At 46.6% G+C, this 22,651-nt stretch overlaps 1 protein-coding gene across 2 annotated transcripts in view; it reads right to left on the reverse strand.

Moving 5' to 3' along the window:
• The window catches only part of KIF26B (kinesin family member 26B), a 414,751-nt gene that overhangs the window by 55,152 nt on the left and 336,948 nt on the right, over positions 1 to 22,651 (reverse strand). For both annotated transcript variants that reach the window (XM_081038975.1, XM_081038976.1), the window contains 4 exons: positions 16,622 to 16,828; positions 11,796 to 11,889; positions 10,280 to 10,542; positions 7,164 to 7,347 (listed from right to left, as the gene is read on the reverse strand). In XM_081038975.1, the coding sequence (XP_080895101.1) occupies positions 7,164 to 7,347; positions 10,280 to 10,542; positions 11,796 to 11,889; positions 16,622 to 16,828 (748 nt within the window). The remainder of the gene's footprint in view (positions 1 to 7,163; positions 7,348 to 10,279; positions 10,543 to 11,795; positions 11,890 to 16,621; positions 16,829 to 22,651) is intronic.

Here is a 22,651-nt window from a genome sequence, read left to right on the forward strand (position 1 = left end):
CCACTATCTCCCGTAAAAACACTTAAAAGGGAAGATATGTTACTTCTCTTTTATCCCATTTTGTATCAGATGAGATCAGGTCATGGCAGCGTGCAAGGGAAATAGTTATTTTTAAAGCATCTGTTTTGCAACCTAATTACATAGACAGGAGAAGCTCAGAATTTCCATGTGCACCACAGATTAAAGGGCAAAGACAGGGACCAGTTTGGACTTTCAGACTCTAATAGTCCATTTGATGTAATGGAACAAAATGCATAATGTACACATAGTAAAACAGAACACAGAGAACAAAGGCACAGTTTAGACTGTGCTGGAGAAGAATATTATAAAATACCTATAATTATACCTGCATGACTCAAAATGAGAGTCACATTTAGACAATGGAAAATCGACTCTCTGCTCTATACCCACTGGAGTTTCAGTTGTCAAAGAATTCTGAATTTCACACATGGTGTTTAATCTAGAAGGGTACAAAGTGCCCCGAGCGATCACAGGCTGGCTGCTATTACCAAGAATTACGTTACTACAGGTGGCTGGAGAGAAAGTTGTTCTGTAATCAATGAAGGAAATAGGTGATAATTATTAGCAGTTAAAGAAGCAAGCTCCTTATTGACTTTTCAGATTTCTGAGGTCACAGTTGCAGGGTTAAAGGAACATAACGCAGTCTGCCTTGTGTAATCCTGTATGTGGGGACAGAGCCAGGAGTGCAGTTTCCAGGCTCTCGGCCTCACATGGAAAGGTGCTGGCTCAGGTAGTAAATGGCCATCAACTGTGATTGCATGGCCATCAGCTGTGGCTAGTTGGCCGTCAGCTGTAACCAGCGAGCCATTGGCCACTAATATAACTGCTGTGGCTACGCTAGCAGAAAATGGGGGCTAGCAAGAAGATGGTGGCTGAGCCTGCAAGCAGCGCAGTGAGGGTTGCGAACAGTGTGGCTCCTGCTTCCTGTGTCTCCAACCCAGCTTCCAGCGAGACTGTAGTGGTGTGACTCCCCTACCTATGGCTCCGTGGGTGTTCCTTTTCGGCCTCACCACATCCTGCATTCTTATGTGGGGAGCTGGACAGGAGACCCCGCATGCCACTCCGCATGACACTGTATTTATATTCTAATATATATATTTTAAGTCTAGACTCTGGCCAAACTAAATTACTCACATGCCTTACTCTCCCCATAGGAAGCAACATACTAATTTTACCCGACTCCTGAGCCACTCACCCAGCTCAAGTTTACGGAGCACTTGGTGGGTGCCAGGAAATGCTAAATTATCCTAATATCACTGAATTCCTACAACAATCCTACAATGCAAGTACCAGCTCCATTTCACAGATGAGGAAAATGAGGGTCACAGATGTGAAATAAATCGCCTAAGATCTCATAGAAAATTAATGCTCAATATAAGATGAAAGTCCAGAGCTATCAATAAAGCAAGTAGAAGCTCTTTTAATTCACCTCCCCGTAACTTCGTGGTCTCCAAGATTTGCTGAATATCGAAATCACCTTGGAATCTTTAAAAATAACATGGATGCCTGGCTCCCACTCCCAGGCTTTCTAATGTAATTGACCTGGAGTGTGAAATGGCATTGGGAGTTCATTGAAAAGCTCTTCAGGTGATTCTCATGTGCAGCAGTGTTTGGGAACCACTGCCTTGCTACCTGCCCAGCTTAACTAACTCCTCCGCCGCCTGTGCGAGGCTGACTGGTGAACCCCAAGTGCTGAATGCTCGTGGTCAGTGCTGGCTGTCCTCTAGTTAGTCTATGCACTTTTGCTCCCAAACAATGAGCTATATAGGTCAGCTGGGTTTTCTCCTAAATCTAGTTACACCACTTGCACCTGGTATTACAGATAAAGATATAATCAAATATTATATAAACCAATAACATATGATTGTGTAAAGGCAGCTAATGATTCTATAAAAATCAAACTCAATGCTTTGGAAAGGCATGATAAAAATGAGTCATTTTTTTTTTTTCCTTAGAGATGCTGAATTAGGTGCGGATAAAAAAATTATGGAGTGGGAAACATTTTAAGACTCTAGAAAATGTCTATACCAGGTTGGCTGTACACATGTCTTTTATGTTTCTGAATCATTTAGAAGAAATTTCAAGTGAAAGCCGGACTACGAATATAAATGGGGTTTATGAAAGTCAGAACCTTAAGATGAAAACTCATCTCAAAGACAAAACCTTAGCCCAGTATCAGAAGATCAATGAATAAATACTCATTTGTATGTTTTGAGGTGAATGACATGTCTATAACCGGAGTGGATCGCTTTATATGATTTTCTTTTTTAACTAACTTTCTCAATGAACTGACCTATTCCTGGCTGTGTTGCAGAAAAGGGCGTCTCTGAACTCACACCGTCTGCTTACATGAAAGGTAACTGGATGAAACATAGCCAAACTAGATGATAGAGAAATTGACTCCCTGTTTAAAATACATCATACGTTTGATTTAATGTAAGGACTAAGCACTGAAGTGCCAGGCACCACACTAGCTCATGCAGATGGATAACAGGGAACTTGCAGTCTAATGAATGGTTGAAATTGCTCAAGCCCACGAATGGCTGAAACATGAGGTGGAGAAAGGTAATGGCTTGCCATCCACCAAATTGGTTTGGGACTTAAAGTAGAAAGATAATATTCATACACAGAGGGGAGAATCTGAAAGGCTTCACGGAGGAGGCAGCTCAAAGGGGAAGTGAGGTACAGACCAGGCTTTCTTACTGATGTCATCGTCCCTTCCCTTCTTTCTAGGAGGAGGCAGCCCTGACTTTCGTGGTAGGAGAGATTGGAAATAAAAACATGAAAGATGACAGATGGGGTCCCAATTGGCAAGGTCCCAGAAGAGGCTGAAGAGGGCAGAATAAAGAAGCAAGGAGATGAGAGGAAGCCAACCTTTGGGCAAGGAGTAGGGGGAACCAAGGTACAGGGACAAGGAGATTTGGAAGGTGAGAGGAGAGAGGCTGAGGTAGTTCATCAGATTAATAGTTTCTTCTCCTTAAATAGGAACCTGTTATCTGCTGAGACTGGTAAAGTGGGGGCATGGGGCTTCAGAAGCTTTGCAACTGCTGCAGTGATGGAGGTGATGGGAAGGCCATGAGAGATTACTATGGGAATTCCACACTACACTGTTTGGAATATTCTCCTGGCCAAAGATTTTTTAAAGTATATTACAAAAATCTAACAAATATAAGACTGTCATTTCATTATTGGCCTAGGGGGAAATGAGGGCCCTGCAGCAGCCCCCCTTCCATGTGTGGCAATCCTCCCCGCACGGGACTTTGCTCTAAGGCACAGCAGACGCCCAGCTGGTTCTGCCTCCTTGAGAAGTCATGTTGTTTCCTAGAACTCTTTTACCACATCTGCCACCTAAATGATGGATTTCTAGTCTTATGGACCACACAGCCCTGGATAGAGCATGAGCTGATTGAAGCCATTCCAGGAAATAAAGAGAGAGTGGTTGTTTGTCAAAAAAAAAAACACCCAATTGAGATTAAGGAAACAGTCTGATCAGATCTGTACACAGAGGAGTGCCCCTCGCATGTACACTTGCCCATCAGCACACACGGACAGCCCAGCCCAGCCCAGCTCACACGTGGCCTCCGGGCTTCCCCTAGAGGCAATAAACTGAATGAACAGATCGGAGATGTCATTCTTGACCCTGGGCGATAGCTGCTTGCAAGCTTACATTACTCATAAAGCGATGCTTTTAAAAGCCATCTTTATCAACAGGACTTGTGAGCTTTCTGTACGGTGAATGTGTTACCCTGAAGCGTCGCTCGTTCCATCTTGCTTTCGACGCCTAACACACCCATCTTTACAAGGAGCATCTCCTGGTCATTAGGACTTCAGGGTCCCTTCCCCAAAGCGGGAATTCCCAAGGCGGTTCTCAGCCTTGATGAGGTTCACAGCAGGGGAGTCTCCGCGACGGGTGAAGAATCAGCCCCACTAATGCTCCAATAACTTTTAAACCATAACAAATATTTTAAACTTAACCTAGCGTTATCCTCAAAACAGTGACACATCAACACAGAATTTTCTTTTCTATTTTGACTGGACATGTTTAAACCATTTTTGTCTGTCTACTTAAATGTGGATCTGTGTGTATATAAACGTGTGTGTATAAAATGCATGTATGGGAGTAAGATTCAGGTGTGTATATACACGGCGTGTTTAATTTTTGTGGCAGAATCCTCTGCATCCATCATCTAAGTTTCTCACGGCCAGTTAACAGCAGCCCTCTCCATTGTCTGTTTCCCGCAGGGTGGCTAATTAATAAACTTTCCCTTAATTGAGTTCTGGCTGCCAGGTCCACAGGGGTTAGTTATTCCTTATATATATAAGTAAACAAAATTTCCATTTTAAACAACACTCCAAATCTCCTCATTACATTTTAAACAGATATAAATTCACTGAAGTCAGGCAAGCTCTGGGCTGGGAGTCCGTGTACATTCTGGCCTGATTCCCTGCCCCACAAGAAACCAGGTGCTTTGGCAGGCAGGTGACATCCCCAGAGACTTTGGGGCTTACCCCCTCATCAGCCTGGCCTCCTGCCCCTTCTTTGTTCTCATCTACAGAATCATTAGGAAGCATTCAAAGAGGTTTCGGAAGCCATTAATGGCATCTGCTTTTTTCTTCAACCTGAATCTATTATTTAAAAGCAATTTGCTTCCACAATTTACAAATAGGGAGAGATGAGTTTGATGTTAAATATTTAATAAGTGCCTAAGATTTGTTACGTACTGACTTGAGGTGAATGGTTGGGTTTAGGGAATGTCCTAGCCCACACTTTTGTGGAAGCTGAGTTTTAAAGTTCTTACAGTTGAAGTAATTTCATTCACGGCTTCTTTGTTTTCAAGATTCCTTCCTACTTCTAGATTCCACATGGAGAGCTGGACTATGAAATAAAAAGTGAAAAATCAAAACCAGAGTTGTTTTCAGCTTGGTTTGCAACCTAGAAGGAGGAGGAGATGATCCCACCTCCTGATTTTTTTCCACTTGGTGCCATTTGGAAGCCATTTGGCTCAAGAGTCAGATCTTTTGTGAGTCACCCTTTGCCAAAAGTATAAGAATCCACTGCAAGCTCTACTGCTGCTGGTGGTGGTTATTATTATCGACAGCTTAAAAGAATAAAATAAACATTTTTCAGACTCCCACATTCCCACTGCTAAGATACAGCCTGGGGCCGTGGGGGGGGGGGCGGGGGACAGTTGAGGGCAGGCTTTAAAATGAGCTCTCAGACTATTAGGAGAAATGTTATATAAAATTCTGTCATGGATTTTAAAGGTCTGTATCCCCTCATCCCTCTCCTAATCCTTTGTTTCCTTCTATAAGAAAGTTGTTCTAAAAGGAAGGGCTATACATGGTGAGCCCTTCCTTGAGAATCAATCCATCTCCCATGAAGAATTCCCATTCAGAACACTTTACTCATGCCCAGTCAGGCCTTTCTCAGGTGTCTGATGGTCCACGTCCCTGGGCACCCAGGACACTAGAAGTGAGGACAAGAGTATCTAGAGTCCCGGGCAGCAGCCAGTGCCGACAGCCAAGGTCAGATCCATGAATGCTACCCTCAGGTGGCGGGAACAGGTGGCAAGAAAAATAAGTGAATGACGGGTACATGCCATGACATGCATGAATCTCAGACGCTACTCGAAGGGAGCCAGAGACATGAGTCCATGTGTGGAGCACATGATTCCATTTACAGGATATTCTGGATAAAGGCAAAATGACAAGGACAAAAATCAGATCAGTGGTTGTCAGGGGCCGGGGAGGGGACTGACTACAAGGGACAAGAGGGAACTTTATGTGGTGATGACTTTTCTCTACCTCTTGGTAGTTGTGGTAGTTACCATACAACTGTATAGATTTGCCAAAACTCATCTAACGACACATGAAAAGGGTAGGTATTACTGAATGTAAATTGTGCTTCATTAAACCTGTTAAAACAACAACAACTAAGGAGGACAAACAATGGCCGAAGCCTGGGCCAACAGAGGTGTTGAGATGGGGGAAGGGGAGAACTTCCACTTGGAGGCAACAGAAGACTCAAGAGCTCTCTCCAGTATACTGGTTTTTAAGACTTTGGGCAATGAGGAGACTTGGGGAGAAGTTGGAGAGCCCATCCCCAGATCCCAGTTGGATGTCTTCATTCCAGGCTCCACTTCAAATCAGGTTAGTTGATTGCATGTGCGTTAGTCAATTAGCTTCACAATTTCCGTCCACCAGGGTTAGTCTCCTCATTCAGGGCTTTCTGTTTTCATTTGTTTGTCTGTTTGTTGTTTGTTTGTTTTTGGCATCCAGCATCCTTGAGACAATCTTTCAGAATGCACGCGTGGCGAGTTGCCTGTGTTTTGAAAGCCCTACAAAGGTGGACATTGACAAACTATGGAAGCCCCTGCCCAGCCACCCCAGCCCTGTGACCCACGACTTGCCTTAGAAAGCCCAATGAGGTCAACAGACCACTCCTCCTGTGGTCCAAGATCCCATCTGAGATACTCAGCTGGGGGCTGGTACTCAACCAGAGCGTAAAGTATACACTCCTTGGCAGACAAGGTCACTGCCCCAAGGTCAGTGCAGCTCTGAAGACAGCCAAGAGATGATTCTATAACCACCAAGGTGGGTTCCTGGCGGCTGTCATGGGGACCGGGTCTGCGGTTCTACAGAGAAACATCACGGATGTTTCACTGAGGGAGGGCGGCAGCCAGAGTCTGGTTAGTTATTCAAACATCTGATTTATAGATTATATAAAAAGCAGAACTTTGTTTCTTTTGGGTCCATATAGTGTGCTCAAGCTATTGCTTAGTGACATTTTGCCGGGGTGCTTTGGTGGATAAAAGTTGGTCTTTCATGATGAGCACCTTTAAAGGTTTGTGAACGAAAAGGTACTCTTATGCTGCTGTTTTTCTTTTCTACCTTTTTCCTCTCACATTGCCATGGCAATTACATCCATAAATTCTCTTTACCAAAGCAAACCCTTTTCCCTTAGACAGTTCAAAAGTAAACTTCGGCCCAGACTCAACAACGATCTCATATCACCAGTCAGCGAACTCCAGACTGGTGACACTGTCTCCCGTTAAGCACGGGCCACGGCTGCCCCCAGTGAGGGGCTTCTCACCAGGCCCAGGCCTGACCAGGAGGCATGCGGGTAGAGGGAGCGCACTTACTTCCCCCTTTCCCGCTCTTCTCCATCCGGTACTGGTATATGTGCAGGGTGAAGAGCATGTGGGAGTTGCGATGGTCGTCCTCATCGCAGTCTTGCCGGTGGCCCTGGCGCGAAGCAATGGCGGCGTCCAGGAAGAAGGCGGCCTTCTCCGCGGTGGGCGCCCGCAGCTCGCTCTGGTTCTGCAGCTGGAAAACACAAGGTAAGAGCTGAAGCGGCAGGTGGAGGAGGGAGGGCTTGCCAGCCCCGAAGGCCCAGTGGTCCCTTCCACGCCTCTCAAAGGCCAGAAGTCCTTATGAAACAAGGTCCCTTTAACAGTGTGCAATTGTCAGCTTCATGCGTTCATTTCTGAAGATGAATACTGAACACTCATATTAGATGACACATATGTTTTACCCACTTTACAATTTAAGTCAAATCTGTAAAACGGCAGGGCTGAAAAGCAAATGGTTGTACCTCTGAGACCAGTGGGAGCGAATGGCCTAGGCTGATGCCTGCAGAAGACAGCGAACCAACTTCCTGGGCCATCCGTTCACCAAGGGAAACACGAGGGATGTGACTGTGTCTGGGTTTCAAAGATTAGATGGTTGGAGGCAGGTAGGTTGCAAAATGTGATTTTAGTTGACAGCACTGGTGTCCCAAAGAAGTGAAAAAACTTGGTTAGCTTTAACTCAACTCTCAGTTTTCCCAGTTATTACTTAAAGCCCACTTGAGATCACATTTACTGGCATAGTCCTAAACCAGAAGTAAGTGTCAAAGGTGTATGAAAACCCCTAAGATCCTTGAATAGCTCATCTATATCATTTAAGGAATATCTATTTTTGTCTTCAGTTCCTAAATTCCTGCGCTTCGCATACTCATTAATTGATTAAAGAAAGCATTGTGGACAATGTGTCTACATACTATGAGATTCCTTGACAATCATAGTAAACCTTAAGTAGGAAAATACTACCGTATCAGAGTTTGACCAGCACTTCCTTTTTCAGGAGAAAAGGAAACTCATATTTCTAATACATTCAAAGAAATGATTTGCAGTCTATGCCTTGGAGTCGGTACAAATTCTGATAATTTTCTACTCTGAGTCTAACTGGACCTATACTTCTGAACTGTGAGAGCCATTATTTGGAACCTGAGACCATGAAAATCTTCAAATGTCAGAGAGAGAGATTCTGTTGTGTTCATTTTGTTTCCCATTTACTATGGCAGAAAAATAAACCAAAGAATTTCAAAGATGTTTCAACACGAAGAGTTACAATACAGAGGATGTCGGTCTCTTCCTCTTCTTATTCCTAGCCTTCAGTTAACCAGATCTTTCACCTACATGGAACTTCATTAACGGAGTTATGAAAGTGAATGGAGGTCATAGCATATTTGAGTGTCTACGTAATGCTTGGAGCAGCGGTAGTGGAGAGGGGGATTCTGACTTCCAGCACAGGTGTTTTGTAGGTACCGTCTGAGCACGTCTTATGCTCCATATCAGTGGTTCTCATCGTGTGGTCCTTGGGCCAGCAGCAGCACCCTCACGTGGAAACTTGCTAGACAGGCCCATTTTGGGGCTCTCACCCAGGCCTACTGAATCAGAAATTCTAGAGGTGGAGCCCAGCAATCTGCATTTTACAAGTCATTTAGGTAACTGTGATTAAGACTAAAGTTTAAGAACCACTGGATTAAGGTTTGCACAACCAACTAGTTAGCTTTCTAATTAGATTCCATATGCAAATGGGGTCTGATGCATCGTTAAAACTATGAATAGCCAATTTTAGTCACACATACCCACCCTTTGGGAGTTGCCAAGAACTAACAAGACAATCACAGTATAAATGCTATGAGTGTTCTGGTGACCTTAGGAGAAATATCTAAGAGGGCTTCCTGGAAGAAGTGACATGTAGCTGAGACCTAAAGGATAAGGAGTTATCCAGATGAAGAGTGACAGGGGAGGAGTGATCCACGCACAGGGAATGGAACGTGCAAAGGGACAGAGGTAAGAGGGAGCATGGTTGGTGCCTTAGAGTTTCGCTATTGAAAGTGTGGTCAGTCATTGGGAAGTTCGTTAAAAATGCATAATCACAGGCCCTGTCCCAAACCTACTGACCCAGAGTCTGCATTTTAACAAGATCTCCAACGACTGATGGGCACCCTGCAGTTTGAAGGGCATTGCTTTTTTAGGGGACTTACATGCAATGTGAGAGGAGTGGCAAGGAGGGGAATGATAAGAGATGATTCTTGAAAGGTACATGTCGGGCTTTGTAAGTCATGTAGAGTTTGGGAATGGAGGATTCATAAAGGAAATGGAAGGGTCTGGCTTGGGGAAGAACATGGTCATGTATGAGAAGAGGGGTACCACAAAGCGGGGATCCTCACCTGTGGAAACTATCTTACTTGGGGTGAGGCAGGTACTTATCAAACTGAACACCTAGCTAGAACAAAGAGGCAAAACTAGACAATACTAGAAACAAAGGAGACAAACTAGGAGACAAACCTAGAAAATAAAGCATATTGCGGGAGACTGCAAGAATTGATTATTTTGGGTATGAACTAGGGAGCTCTCAAGCCATGCCTACATCTGTAGTCAAACAGCAAGACAGAAACACTCATAAAAGGAGTGACATCCTGAAAAGGCAAACTTGAGCTTCTCTTGGCTTCCATAGTTCTAGCAATTATATCATGGTTCTAATTAAAAAGCGGTTATTCGTTTTTCCTACAGCACTACTAATCCAGCGGCAAACCAGTGCCAGAAACACAGTTTATAGAGCCATAAACAGCTCCAGTAATGGCCGTAGCTATTTGTGTAGAGCAGTAAATATCTCGGTTTGTTGTTAAACAAAAGAAAGATTGCACTTTTTTTTCCCCCTGCAAGGGGCATAAAGAAAGTAAATTCAATTTCCTCCAAGTGCTACAACAATCGTGGCTCCTGCTCATTGTCAATTAGATTCAAGGTACAAATATTTAGGTTGGGCAAGCAGATGGCCCCGCAGCTGGAGGCCATAAAGTTCCAGTCCACTTTAAAGTAAACACTCGTGAGCCTCCAGCTTTGCATGGGAGAGTCCTGGCTTGAGCTGCCCCCGCCTCAGAGGTAGGTATGAGCCACCTGGGAGCCCACCAAGTTCCGGAAGCAATCACCTGTGTGCCACAGATGGGGTCCTCACACAGGTACACGCCCGGGGACTGGCCGTCCTGCAGGCTGCCTGTGGCCACCTCAGACAGCAGGTCCCGAAGGTTCTCTTCTTTGCCCCACACTTCCACGGCTGAGATCCGGACTGAGAAGCGGGCTCCGGTCTTTTCCTTCCGTTCGTTTATCAGCTTGAAGAGCCAGGAGATGGCACAGGGGATGATGCCGAGATTCTGCATGGAGTCGTCCTTTCCGATCATGGTATAGGATTTTCCTGGGGGGTGGGGCAAGGGAAGAAAGAGTGGCAGTTTGAATGTCCAGGCATCGTTCTATAAGAGTCTCAAGAACAGGTACCAAGGATACAGAAGAAAAGCATGAGGCATGGGGGAAGGGAAGAGAGGAAATGAAAAGATGAGGGAAATATCCAGCCTTTGGCAACAGTCGCCAAAAGACTTTTCCTCGTACTGTTGATTAAATGGCTACAATAAAGACTGCGAGAGCCCAGGCAAATGACAACATTAAATGACAGTGTACCTCCAGGAGGATCCCCAATATCACAAGCTCTCCCGTTTCAGCATTGTTTTGTACATAGTGGAAAGGTAGGGACCTTTGCTAACTATTATGGTTCTTTTCGTCAGCACCCCATAGATTTGATCCACATACTTACACTTTATATCCTTCCTCACGTTAAATGCTGTGTATATTTTTATAGCAGGAGCAAATTCCATTAAAATCTGGGTCACTGCTTTGATCAGAGATGAAGAGAAGGAAGGGGCAGGAAGACAAGTGGCAGTGGGATGACAAAGGCTCTCTGTCACGTCTTGAAACTGGCCTCCATCGTTTGCAAGGCAAGGCCTCTGTTGAATTCTCAGCCAAGGGACACTTTTTGGAGCCCCCCCCAACTCCAACTGCTAACATATCAAGCATGTAAAGTAAGACCTGGTGAGCAGATGGCCACAGATCAGGATTAAGAAGGCCCTTGCAGGCGATTCAGTCATCAAAATCCTGGTGGTGGTAGTGGTGGGGTTAGCTGCCTCCCTCCCCAGGGGCCAAGCACAGGAGTTTCCCAGTAGCTGGATGCTGGGAAGCAAAGATGGCTGTCAGACTCTCTGCCAGACGGTCCTAACACGGTTCTAGGCTTTGCTTGGAGCTGCTCCTTGGCTTTTATGTCGGCTCCATCACCAACCCAAATCTTTCTGGTCAGTGGGCAGGGGGCCCTCTCTGCTTCCCAACATCCCCTGTTCAGAAAATGTACATTTTCCAGCTGGCTTTCTGGGCACGACCCTGACCTGGACCGAGCGTAAGGAACCACACTATTCCTTTGTCCATCTCTTGGATGCGAAGGCTTTCCTAGACGATTGGGTATCCACTTAGGACGGACATCTACATTTCAAAAGCAGAAATGGTTGTTCATGGTTATTTAATTCAGCACCTCAGGGAGATGCTGAGGACTCTGGGACAATACAGAGACATGAATAGGTGACCGGGAATCCAAGAAGCAGCAGGGAAAGCACGGCTCTCACTGACCCAGCTTGGCGTGGCCGAAACAGAACACGCAGCCATCTGCCCCGTTGACCACAGACTGGATCACCTCTGCCACCGTTCCAGCACACACTTCGGCCTGGCAGACACAAGAGGAGACACCGGCGGTAAGTGGACCATTAATAATAAAAGTGCCCGAGTCATCGCATTCCCAGATGGGTCAGCCTCTCACAGAATTCTGCAGGTGCCAGCCCCCTCTGGTACGTCCCACCCCCGTGCCAGCCTGACGTTACACATATTAATTGCAAACCACTCTTCTGCTGATTTCTGGTACTTTTCAGCAGCTATGTCTGCAGATCAGGCAGAAACTGGCTGGAATGGGAACGCAGGCTGCTTTTATGGACCTCATAGCCTTCTCTGATATGCATTCTGGCCTCTCGGACATGGCATTGAAACTTTCCATTCGCCCTCTGCTAACTGGATCCTTCCTGTGTGTACACACACACACACCCTATATGCGTAAAATGGGTCAGACTTATAGGAGGGAAAAAGGCGATGTGCCATTTCAGGAAAGTGACCTTGAGAAACATTGTGGTTCTAATATAAGTAGGAGGTTTGTGAGGTCTGTCTCCTTTCTCTCCCAAGCTCCCTCCTCTTTCTCAGCACTAGGCTTCTCTTTCTTTCTCTACAGATACATTCAACGTATTTGAATTCTTTACAAATAAAACGTATTAATTCCTGAGACAGGGGTCAGACTCTTGATGACTTTTTGTATTTCCCCATTAACACCCAATCCAACAGAAGGCCTCAGGCAGGTTTGTGGACCAACTGGGAGCTCTGGGAAATATCTCCCCGGTTAGCAGCCGAGGCTTTCACAGCCGCGGGAGGACAGAATTATTCGCCGTGTGCTGTTGCCTTCATTTCTGTCTCAACACCGGTGTCAGATCTCTTGCAAGCATTCTGAACACGGGGGGCTCCGCAGTCGTCAGAGCAACGGGCCTCCCGGTGGGAATCCGAAAACTGCAGCCTCGGCAATGAATGCATGTATCCAGCTCCAGGTTGCACAACGAACCCAAGTATTCAGAAATCAATTTTCTCTCCCAAACCGAAATTGAAAAACCCCATTCCCAACAATTGTGCACTGTTCCGGTGGTCGCCTCAGCAACTCTGCTGGGGGCCCCTCCTAGGCAAAGGGGACGGCAGCAGAGGGCTGCCCAAGACAGGGCCACGTGGGGACGACAGTCTCTAGCACCCCTCACCTGCCACCTCGGACCTAGGCAGCAAGAGCCTGGCACTAAAGCCTGAGACTGAGGTCGCAGAATCTTGATGGTATTTGCAGGCAGCGCCTCTGCAGAGCAGGGAGGAGTTACTGCCAAACGCGCTCTGCTTTCTTTCAGGGCTGAGAGACCACCCTGAGCCACCCATCAAATAAACTGTGTTAGATTCAAGGTCAGCAGGGACAATGCCGCTTGTGTGTGCACCAAAGTGCCATCGAAACATCACCTGGGCTAAGGCCCGAGGACAGAGGAGACACAGGAGAAGTGTCACCTGGCACAGGGCGGCCAGGCCTCCCCTTGCAGAGCTCCTGCCCAGTATCCACTGAGTGGTTAGCGGCCTGTCCATCCAGGGTTTGTCAGGAGCTGCCAGTGGCCTCTAAAGCCTGCTTGCTGCCTTTCTTGGACCTAGAGAAGCAGGCAGCCTTTCCAAGCACAGACCCCGTGCCGGGCCGGGTCAGCAGGAAGCCTCTGCTCTCCCACAGGTCTGTGTCTTCCCCACCATTCTTCCTGCTAAAGACTGAATTTGTCCTCAACAAAATTCATATATTGAAACCTAATGTGATGGTGTTAGGAGGGGGGGCCTTTGGGAGGGGATTAGGTTGTGAGGGTGGAGACTTCCTGGAAGGGACTATGAAAAAGGCCCCAGAAAGCTCTCCCTGCTACCACTTGAGGACACAGCGTGAAGATGCCATTCATGGACCAGGAAGGGGCTCTCACCACACACCCAATCTGCCAGTGCCCTGCTCTCGGACTTGCAGCCTGCAGAACGGCAAGAAATAAACTTCTGTGGCTTATAAGCCACCCAGTCTGTGCTGCTTTATTACGGTGGCCCATACAGACTAAGTCACGTCCCCAAAGCCAGACCTGGCAGAGGTCTGCCCCAGCAGTGGGGAGCTGATGACAGCCAAGGCCGGGTTAGGGTGTTGAGGATGGCTCAGAAGGGTGACAAGGTGCAAGGATCGCTGTACTAACGCTTTAGCTTCAGGAAGCGTGCGTCCTTAGAGACTGAGACAAAGCATGGTGCGTCACTGCCTGGGGCCACTGGGGTGGCTGCTGTTGTACAGGCCAACAGCAAGGACATCAGAGCACCGGCGCCCTGCACCCTGTCGTGCTTCCCTGCTTTGGAAACTCAAAGGGTGCTCGCCCCATGGGGGCTGAGGCTGGTCCCGGCCGGCAAGCAGAATATTACTATTACCATTTATGATATAATAGCAAAAATAGCTCGCATTTACTGAGCACTAACTGTATTTTGGCTTTGTCCTAACTATCTCATGTGTGTCAATTCAATGACTCAGAATGGCCTTAAGGGTGTAATTTTTGGTTCGGTCCTCATTCTACCTACGAGGGCAATGAGGACACCGAGGCCCAGAGCGGTACAGTGACTTGCCCTAGGATAAACCACTAGGAAACAGTGGATAAAATGGCAGGAGGTCAATGACACAACCCTGTATGGAGCAGGACATAGAGAGGTCAAGGGGAGGAATTCGGAACAGAGGGCCGCTCAAGAAATGGACGATGACAAGAGACAAGTTCCTTGTCTGTAGTGTGAAAATAGCAATGCCTCCTCCCTTTCCTACACTGTAAAATTCTAGGAAGAATAAATGGGTTAATGCATATGAAACTTCTTGAAAGCTGCAAATCATTTTTTGAAGTGTAGCTTATTATAACACTGGAAATTTTAGCAAAAGTAAAGCACTCGAAAGTGAATCCATCTGTAATATTGAGCATACAAGCTCCGCAACCATGTATGAAATGTAAATAAAGACTAGCAGTAAAAAGGGCTCTGTTTTCTGGACTAAATTTAAAACACATTAATAGTCCATGCTTAATTTAGGGTTCACTTTGGAATTCCTACAACTTTGGGAGATTTGCTTTTGAAAAGTTTGAACTGCGTTAATTAAATTATTTGTAGGCCTTTTATTAGACCCACTGTCAGGTTTAGACTAGTGAGCGCATAGGTGGTACAATACACACACATACACACACACACACACACACGCGCGCGCAGTGAAGAGAGAAAACATAGAACTTATTCATAAAGTCCTTTGCCTTCTCATGGCAAACTCTTTGGGGAAAACACATGCTCAGCTTGTTAATGAATGGAACCTATAACGTGTACTCTATGCTGACAGTACGATATACCTAGGAGCGTGCGTGAATATCAAGTCTTCCTACACTGAGACGCAACATCGAGGAAACTAACAGGAGCTGCAAATGGTAGCTGCTAACACCCTTGTCCCAGGTTCTGCTACAGGCTTATAGTCATCCTAGAACACACTGTTTTGTATAAATCTTAGGAGGTGCTGGAAATTTATCCGGAAGGTGCAGGTGTCTAATGCCAAAATGCAGGCACAGCAGGCCACCGTATACCTGTAATCTGGGTTATAAATGCCTACTAGAAGAATCAGCTGCATCAATTCGCTGCACATGAATTGCACCAGATGGTGCAACTGAATCTTCCAGTAGACATCTGTTCCTGCTGGGATTGGCTCCAGGAGCTTTGGTCCAGGAATCTTGGCACCTTGAGCCCCCAAGATTATATTCATAGCAAATTAACAACGGCCACGATTTCCCACCTCTCTTGGTGTGCATGCCCCTTGCAATGTGACTTTGCAGCCCTTCCAATCAAGAACTGGCGTCTCTTCCCTACCCCTCGAATCTGAGCCAACAGAATGCAGCAGAAGAGGTGGTGTTTCGATTCGGAGCCTAGGCCTCCAGAGACCTACATGCTTGGATCCTGCCATTGCCATGAGCGCAAGCCCAAAGAGCCTGCTGGTTGATGAGAGACAATGTGCAGAGAGACCAGGGGATCCTAGACCACCCTACAGCCGGCCAACCCCCAAACATGTGAGAGCATCCAGCCAAGATCAGCAGAGCTGCCTACCCAACCCAGAGCTGATCACAGACATAAGTGAGCCGAGCTGGGAGCAGAAGAATCTCAGCTGCCCCACAGACTCATGAGCAATAGTCAATGCTTATTGTTTTAAGCCGCTGCATTTCACAGTGGTTTGTAATGCAGTGGTAGCTGACTGGTACAACAGCGGTCCCCAGCCTCTCTTCTTCCCTGCCACTCCGTGTCCAGGCCACAGGACTGCAAGTCAGCCTCAGTTTCCCTCCCTAGTCCCTCACTAGGACTCCAGACTTGTCCTTTATAGGGTGCTAGGCACCTGCCTAACTCTAACCCAGCTCCCTGAAACATTTTTTCCCTCTTCCACACCCACGCCCAGAAGTAGGGGCAGGAGTGGGGTCTTCATGGATCAGTTGCCAGCACCTGAGTGCAGTTGTCTTGACACTTCCTGCTACCTTCCTGCTTCCGGATGCCATCTACCCATGGGCTCGGTCCTCCTTCTCCCCAAGGATATGTTTTGTTGAAATCCCAGCACAATGGTCTTGCCCATGAGTTGACACCAGTAATTCAGAAGAACCGAACTATTCAATGAAGCTCAAATTGGCTTCTCAGAGTTGTGTGATGGAGGAACTGGCCCACCAGAGCTCCCTGGAGGACACCCTCCCAGCTCATAGGTCCTGGTGAATGAGTAAAAGCTCCTTGAAATGAATTAACATTGCCTGGCCCCGAGCGGGGTTTATACCCACCTGAGAAGCATCTTGTGGAAAAACCGCATCAAAGGCAAACATCTTAGGAGGAACCTGATTGCCTCTCTTTGGGAAGGCGTTTTGACCTCCACACGTCAGGGGGTCATACAAGGTGATCTGCTTCTTCCGTGGGTCCACCTTTAAGAAAGAGCTGGATTCTGAGGTATCACGAGCCAACGTGGAACAAATGCGAAGCATGACTTTCACCTGTTAAGAAACAGGAAACAAGAATAACATGGATGAAAGTGGATACTGTATGATGGATGTCCTTATAGACTCTGGAGATACAGTCCGCATGGCAGCATGGAACCTTCGCATGGTAAATTATGGTTTACCATGGGGTGCACAATGAGTTGATAACACAATCCTCAATGGGTTGTGGGAAAACGGATTTATTTATAATTACCAGGTAGAATATTTTGATACGTCCGTTACTTTATTACAGAAATGTCACATCCTGTTCTTTGTATTCCTATTAATATAAGTTGGAACCTAACGGTCCCCTGGTGGCCCAATTACAAAGATGAAAAGGTAATGTGAACTGCCAAGCTTTGGCGGCTGGTGGAGTTCCCTTGAAGCTCCCAGATCAATAAACCACAGACATAAAAGTTAGCACCGTAATTTACTTCTCGCCTCTGCTCATCAGGACTCTTGGAGACAAAAATCCACAGTTATTAGTGTCATCATTAAAGGCCTGTGAACTGGTCTGTTTTTTAATGGCCGGCATTTGATGTGTCTTCCAAGGGGCAATAGTGGTAAAAGATTTGTTTGAACCATGATATTTGGCATCCCATGAAGGGAGGGCACGGTGGATGACATTTCAGGGGATGAAAGCACATTTCAGTGGGAAATAGGAGGCAGTGCCCCTTGGACCCACCTCCTGAGTAACTGAACACGAATATTTCTAGTGCTCATGACCAACCCAGCTCCACCTCCACCACCGAGCTTGGTACTTACGGAAATGGACTGCCTGCTCTACGGTCCTTGGGTGAGAGAGAGTCAAGCTGAAACCACACACACACACCGCTCTGGAGACTCAAACCCGGGGGAGACGGCCAGGATTTACTCCCTTACCAGCTCTTTGGTATGATGTTGCTAGTTCAGTCCAAGTGTGTACCTACTATGTGCCAAGCACTGGGCTAAGCTTTGGGGCTGCAAAGATGTGTGATACAGAAAGTAGCTTGGCGGACAGACACAGACACATCAGTTTTATAATATTATGGCAAATTCTGAAGGTCTGTATAGGATTATTTTTAAACTCCTCTCAGTGTCTTGCCCGTTTCATCTAATCAACAGTCAGATCTAAAGAAATCTCACCCATTTTTGGGGAGGGGGTTGTAAATTTTTAGATTAACTATTTCAAACATACAGAAATGCTCAGAGAGAATCTCTCTATATTGCACATAATGGAGTGAGGGCATGCTCCTGTCTATCTCAGCCCTGTCTGCTGAGGCATGGGAACTAGTCTGCAGTGTGCAAAGCTGAAATGCAAAGAATTCCTAGGGCACTGGGCTCCTCAGGTGGCCGGCACTGTGCCCGGCTATGCACGTGCCCATCACATAAGAACAGCACTGAATATGGATGCGGGGCCGGGGGTCTCAGTGCAAGAAGCACAGGTTGGGAACCCACCTCTCAGGATTCAAATTTGATTCTCCCACTGTGAGGTCATATAATGATACCTGCCATTTCCTGGGGGTCTTCTGTGTGCTGGGGCTGTGCTGTTATCCACAGCATCTTATTTAATGCTCTCTAAGCCAGGGCGTAGGCATACTGGTCCAGATTTTATAGATGAGAAAACGCATGCTACAGAACTTGCCCCAAGTCACTGAACCTGTGGTGGTACTAATCTCCGATCCTACTTCTGTCTGACTCCAAAGCCCATACTTTTCCATTGAGCCAACTGCTGCCTCCCACACAGAGTTGACCTTCTCAGAGCCTCAGTTTTCTCACCTGTATAATAGGAATAACAATGCCTATGTCATGGAACTCTCGTAAGAATGAAAGAAACTGACCTGTGAGGTACTGAGCATAGGGTGGGTGCTTCATCCCAGAGGGGACGAGGTGTCTTCCTCTATTTCCTTCACCTCCCAGTACTTCCCTCCCTCTGAATCATGATATCCTAGCGTTTTCCAACCACGGTGCTAATGAGAAGGTTTTAGAACCCCTTGCCCTGGCCTCGGGTACCACGCTTCACAACAGGATGGGATTATTGCAGGCAGAGCTAGTTATTAGCGCTGGGCCTTACCCTGTTAGTGGAACATCACTGAGTCCCACACTCACTGCATGGATTACAATAACCGCCATGTCCATCTACATTCCATTCCAGCCATTTTCGTATTCACTGTGAATGTCTCCAATCTTATTTCAGTTCCATTCATTTCTACAGATTTGCCCCAGTTACCCAGCAGGTGTGCTAAGGGCATGTATTCAAACAACACCTTTTGGTAGATGCCTGGGGCCTTGGGGCTTCCCGTAAGCAGATGCCCTAGCCTGGCCTCTGGTCGGTACAAGTCAAGGCTAATGCAACGTCAGGCAGAACTGATGGAGTCACATGGCCCACTGCTTTGCTATTTCACAATTTTGCATGCGGTTTCTGGGTGACCCGACGTGCTGACTGTAAAACATGAGCTAAGCCAGGCGAGGGCCTACAAGGAGAAGCAGGAGAGAAGGGGCTGGATTAGTGAGTCATTTGTCAGGGAGGAATGCTCCAGCATCTTAATGAAGTTCCAGGCCTGCAGTTCAATTTCTGCAAGCAGGCTGAGGATTCCAGCCATTGGTCTGGCCAAGGAGATGCACAGTCTTTAAAAACCCATTGAACTCTGGGCTGGGGAAAATGCTGCACTCCATTCTTTTCATTTAAATAAATCGATATTTTTTTCCCCTTCAAGAAAGGAAATTGGGTTTTTCTGCTTCACTTCCTTTGTATCGTTATTCCTTTAGTCCAGCATCCATTTCCTGCTTAATCCTTGGTAATTAAAGTCCTTAGGAGATACCACCTGTGATCAAGAAAGACCCCCCAGACTTTTTGCCAGAAGATCTTGCTTTTGTTGCAAACACTGGCAGGTTCTGGATAACACCTACTTCAACCTTTCCTCTCCCTGCTGCTCTGGCTGGAGGGTCCCTGCAGCTGTTACCAAGCAGAGTCGCTCCCCTGCCCTCAGGGTAAAGGGCACAGTCACTATTTCACTCCCTACAGCAGAACTGGGGGAGCAGGATCTAGAAAGCTAAAGGCACAGTCTGAGAGGGGGAAGGAGGGCCCGACACCCTGATTCCACCTAGAGTGGATTAGCACTTCCTCTACCAAAGTTCTCACTGGGTGAGACCCCACTTTGCCTCATTTATCTAATTATTCAGTGGATGGGGCGAGACAGCTGTGGCTCAGCGGAGCTGTTGTCTTCATGTCCTGCTCATTCATCATTTCAGCGCCTCCTCCTGGATGGCATGACGGGACCGAGGGACAAAGAATGTGTGAGACCCTCACTGAGAGAGAGAGGCAGTGTCTCCTTCCTGAACTGTACAGACACCCCATCAATGTAAAGGCAATGGGCGACTGCCACACGGCCTTCCCGGGGGCTAACGAAGAGGGGGCCCCACAAACACTCACCACCGCCACTACACATGATCACACAGACTTCCCTGCCGGTCCCTAGTCGACGACAGGCACGTGGGGCAGACCGAGGGAGGCTCTTCATGGCCTGCCTCCCTACCCAGAAGCTGTGCAGCTGCAGGCTCTCTGCAGACCCCAAGGCTTGGGAGGGTTTGGAGCAACTCTGACCACTCAGAGGAGACCTCACCAGCCGGGGAAAGAGAGAACCCAACAGCCCTCGTACCTGAACTTTGTTTAAACTCCTTTCTGGATCTCACAGTGAAGTCCCTCAGCAGACACACAAAACGATGACTGTTCCCTGGCCCGTGTCTCGGCCACAATAAATGCTCAATGACACTGTGTCGACAAGAATAAATAGTTTTTTTCCCTGCAAGGTTAGAGGCTGCAGAGTAAATGAACTACTTACGCCTTTCAATTCTTTTACCTTTCTATATTTTGACTCTCTTTACACTGATGTCTAAGTTCACAGATTTTTAACAATCAGCTCAGTAGAAACCGGTCAGGGTGAGGGCAGAGCACCTAACCAGAAATACCACTTGGCATCATTTTTGTCTCGATTCCGGCGGTTATTAGAAATATATATAAACCTTCCACATCTATTCTTAAGTTCCTCGGTTGTGTCTGGAAATGGTTCTCCAAGGCAAGCCCGGGGCACATAACAAGGTTGATCAAAGCCTACCAACAGGAAGAATGGTGGGAAAAATAGAAAAGAGGAGACTGGAGGAGGGATTCTAAAACCAAAGCGGTCACCTGCTGACACAGAACAGCTGTACTGCAGAGCCATTAGCAACTAACAGCTCCAGCCTGGACTGTGTTTCCTTCTACTGAGAGAAAAGGTCGCGATGGAGATGCTGGAGTCCTCATGGTGACACTGAGCCATGGAGAGGCTGACCATCCTGCCTCAGATAAGAGAGCAAAGCTGTGGGTGAAAGACTGAGAGCACGTCCCAGGCCCTGCCTGATGGGAGCAGAGGGTGAACGTGGAAGTAACACCTGCTGTTCTCAGTACAGACCAGGACACCTTTCCTGGCGTCTACATATTTTTGGATGGGATTTAACTCTTGAGAGGAAAATGTGGAAGGATAATACAAGGGTCCATTGTATCTGATGAGTGCATCTCCTTTCGTACAGGTTTCAGGTATAATGGGCACTGCAGTGAACTACTAGGAGCTGGGAGACGAGGTTCTAATGCAGATGTCACCACCATGGAGAGGCTGTGTGATCTGAGGTGTGGGCCTCAGTTTCCTTACCCCTACAGGGGGCCTGCTGTACCTCCCTTTTGAAGGACAGTTGTGAAGAAACAAAGAAATAAAGACAAACTGTAAAGCAGTGTACAAACTTTAAATATTGTTCAAGGAAAGAAGGAAGGAAAAGAAAGAATTCATGTTCTTTTCTATATCAAATTAATGACATCAGAAGCCTTTCTCCTAGGCTTAATTTTTGAAGCAATTGAAGCAATTTTGAAGCAAAATTGAAGCAAAAAATTTCTTAATGAACATACACATACACAGCAGCACGAGAGACAGAGAAGAAATTATTCTTCCCCAACCCCAATTAAATTAGAGACTATACGGTCTGCTCATGCCTTTCGTAAAGGTAAGTATCCATGTAAAATTTGATCTGTGCCTCTAGAAGTTAAATATGGTATTTCCCTTATTATCTTCCTTTCTTTTCTGTCCTGACCCGATGTGATGGATGTGCTCACCATGTCTACTTATGGGTACATGACTCACTTCAGGAAAATTCCCCAACCATTCTAAATAAGATGATTGGTGAGACAGGAACTTTCAACAGTGCATACTTCTCAATACGTATTCTTCTCAACACAGTCGCTTTTGTGATCTACCAAGAAATGTGGCCATCCTCCATGTCCGTCTATGCTTCACACATTCTGACAAAACCATTGCACAAGATTCTGAGGAAGTGCCAATTTCTAACACACACTGCAAGGGATCCAGGGTACCATTTTCCAGCCGTTATTTAAAGAGCACTTTCCACTTTATAATATAATGTAAGATTCTATTGCTAACCCACCACAGGCACCCTGAACCTCATCAGTATGACTTTGCTCTCCCCTTTGAACTTACCTAGTGTGCCTGCTTAACCTGATAGCACAGAGTGACTAAGATGGTCCGTAAAGAAGCATATTAAAATTGGGTGTTATAAAAAGAGATGGTTTTTCTGGTAGCATTTCTAGAAAACATCTGCAATCACTTTTTCTGAAGGAAGATCTTGATTATTTCATGTAACTGAAAGGTTCCAGACAATTTTTAGGAGACCCCAGGAATCATCTGCCCAATAGTAACAACCTCGGTGACCTCACATAACTCCGCCACCAGGAAGTACAGGGAGAACCAAGCAGACTGTGCTCCCAGGTCTACAGAGGGAGCTTTTCACCATATCTTACAAAGCCAGTGTTCCATC

The sequence above is a fragment of the Rhinolophus hipposideros genome (genome assembly GCF_964194185.1).
Source record: "Rhinolophus hipposideros genome assembly, chromosome: 26".
Classification (NCBI taxonomy): Eukaryota; Metazoa; Chordata; class Mammalia; order Chiroptera; family Rhinolophidae; genus Rhinolophus; species Rhinolophus hipposideros.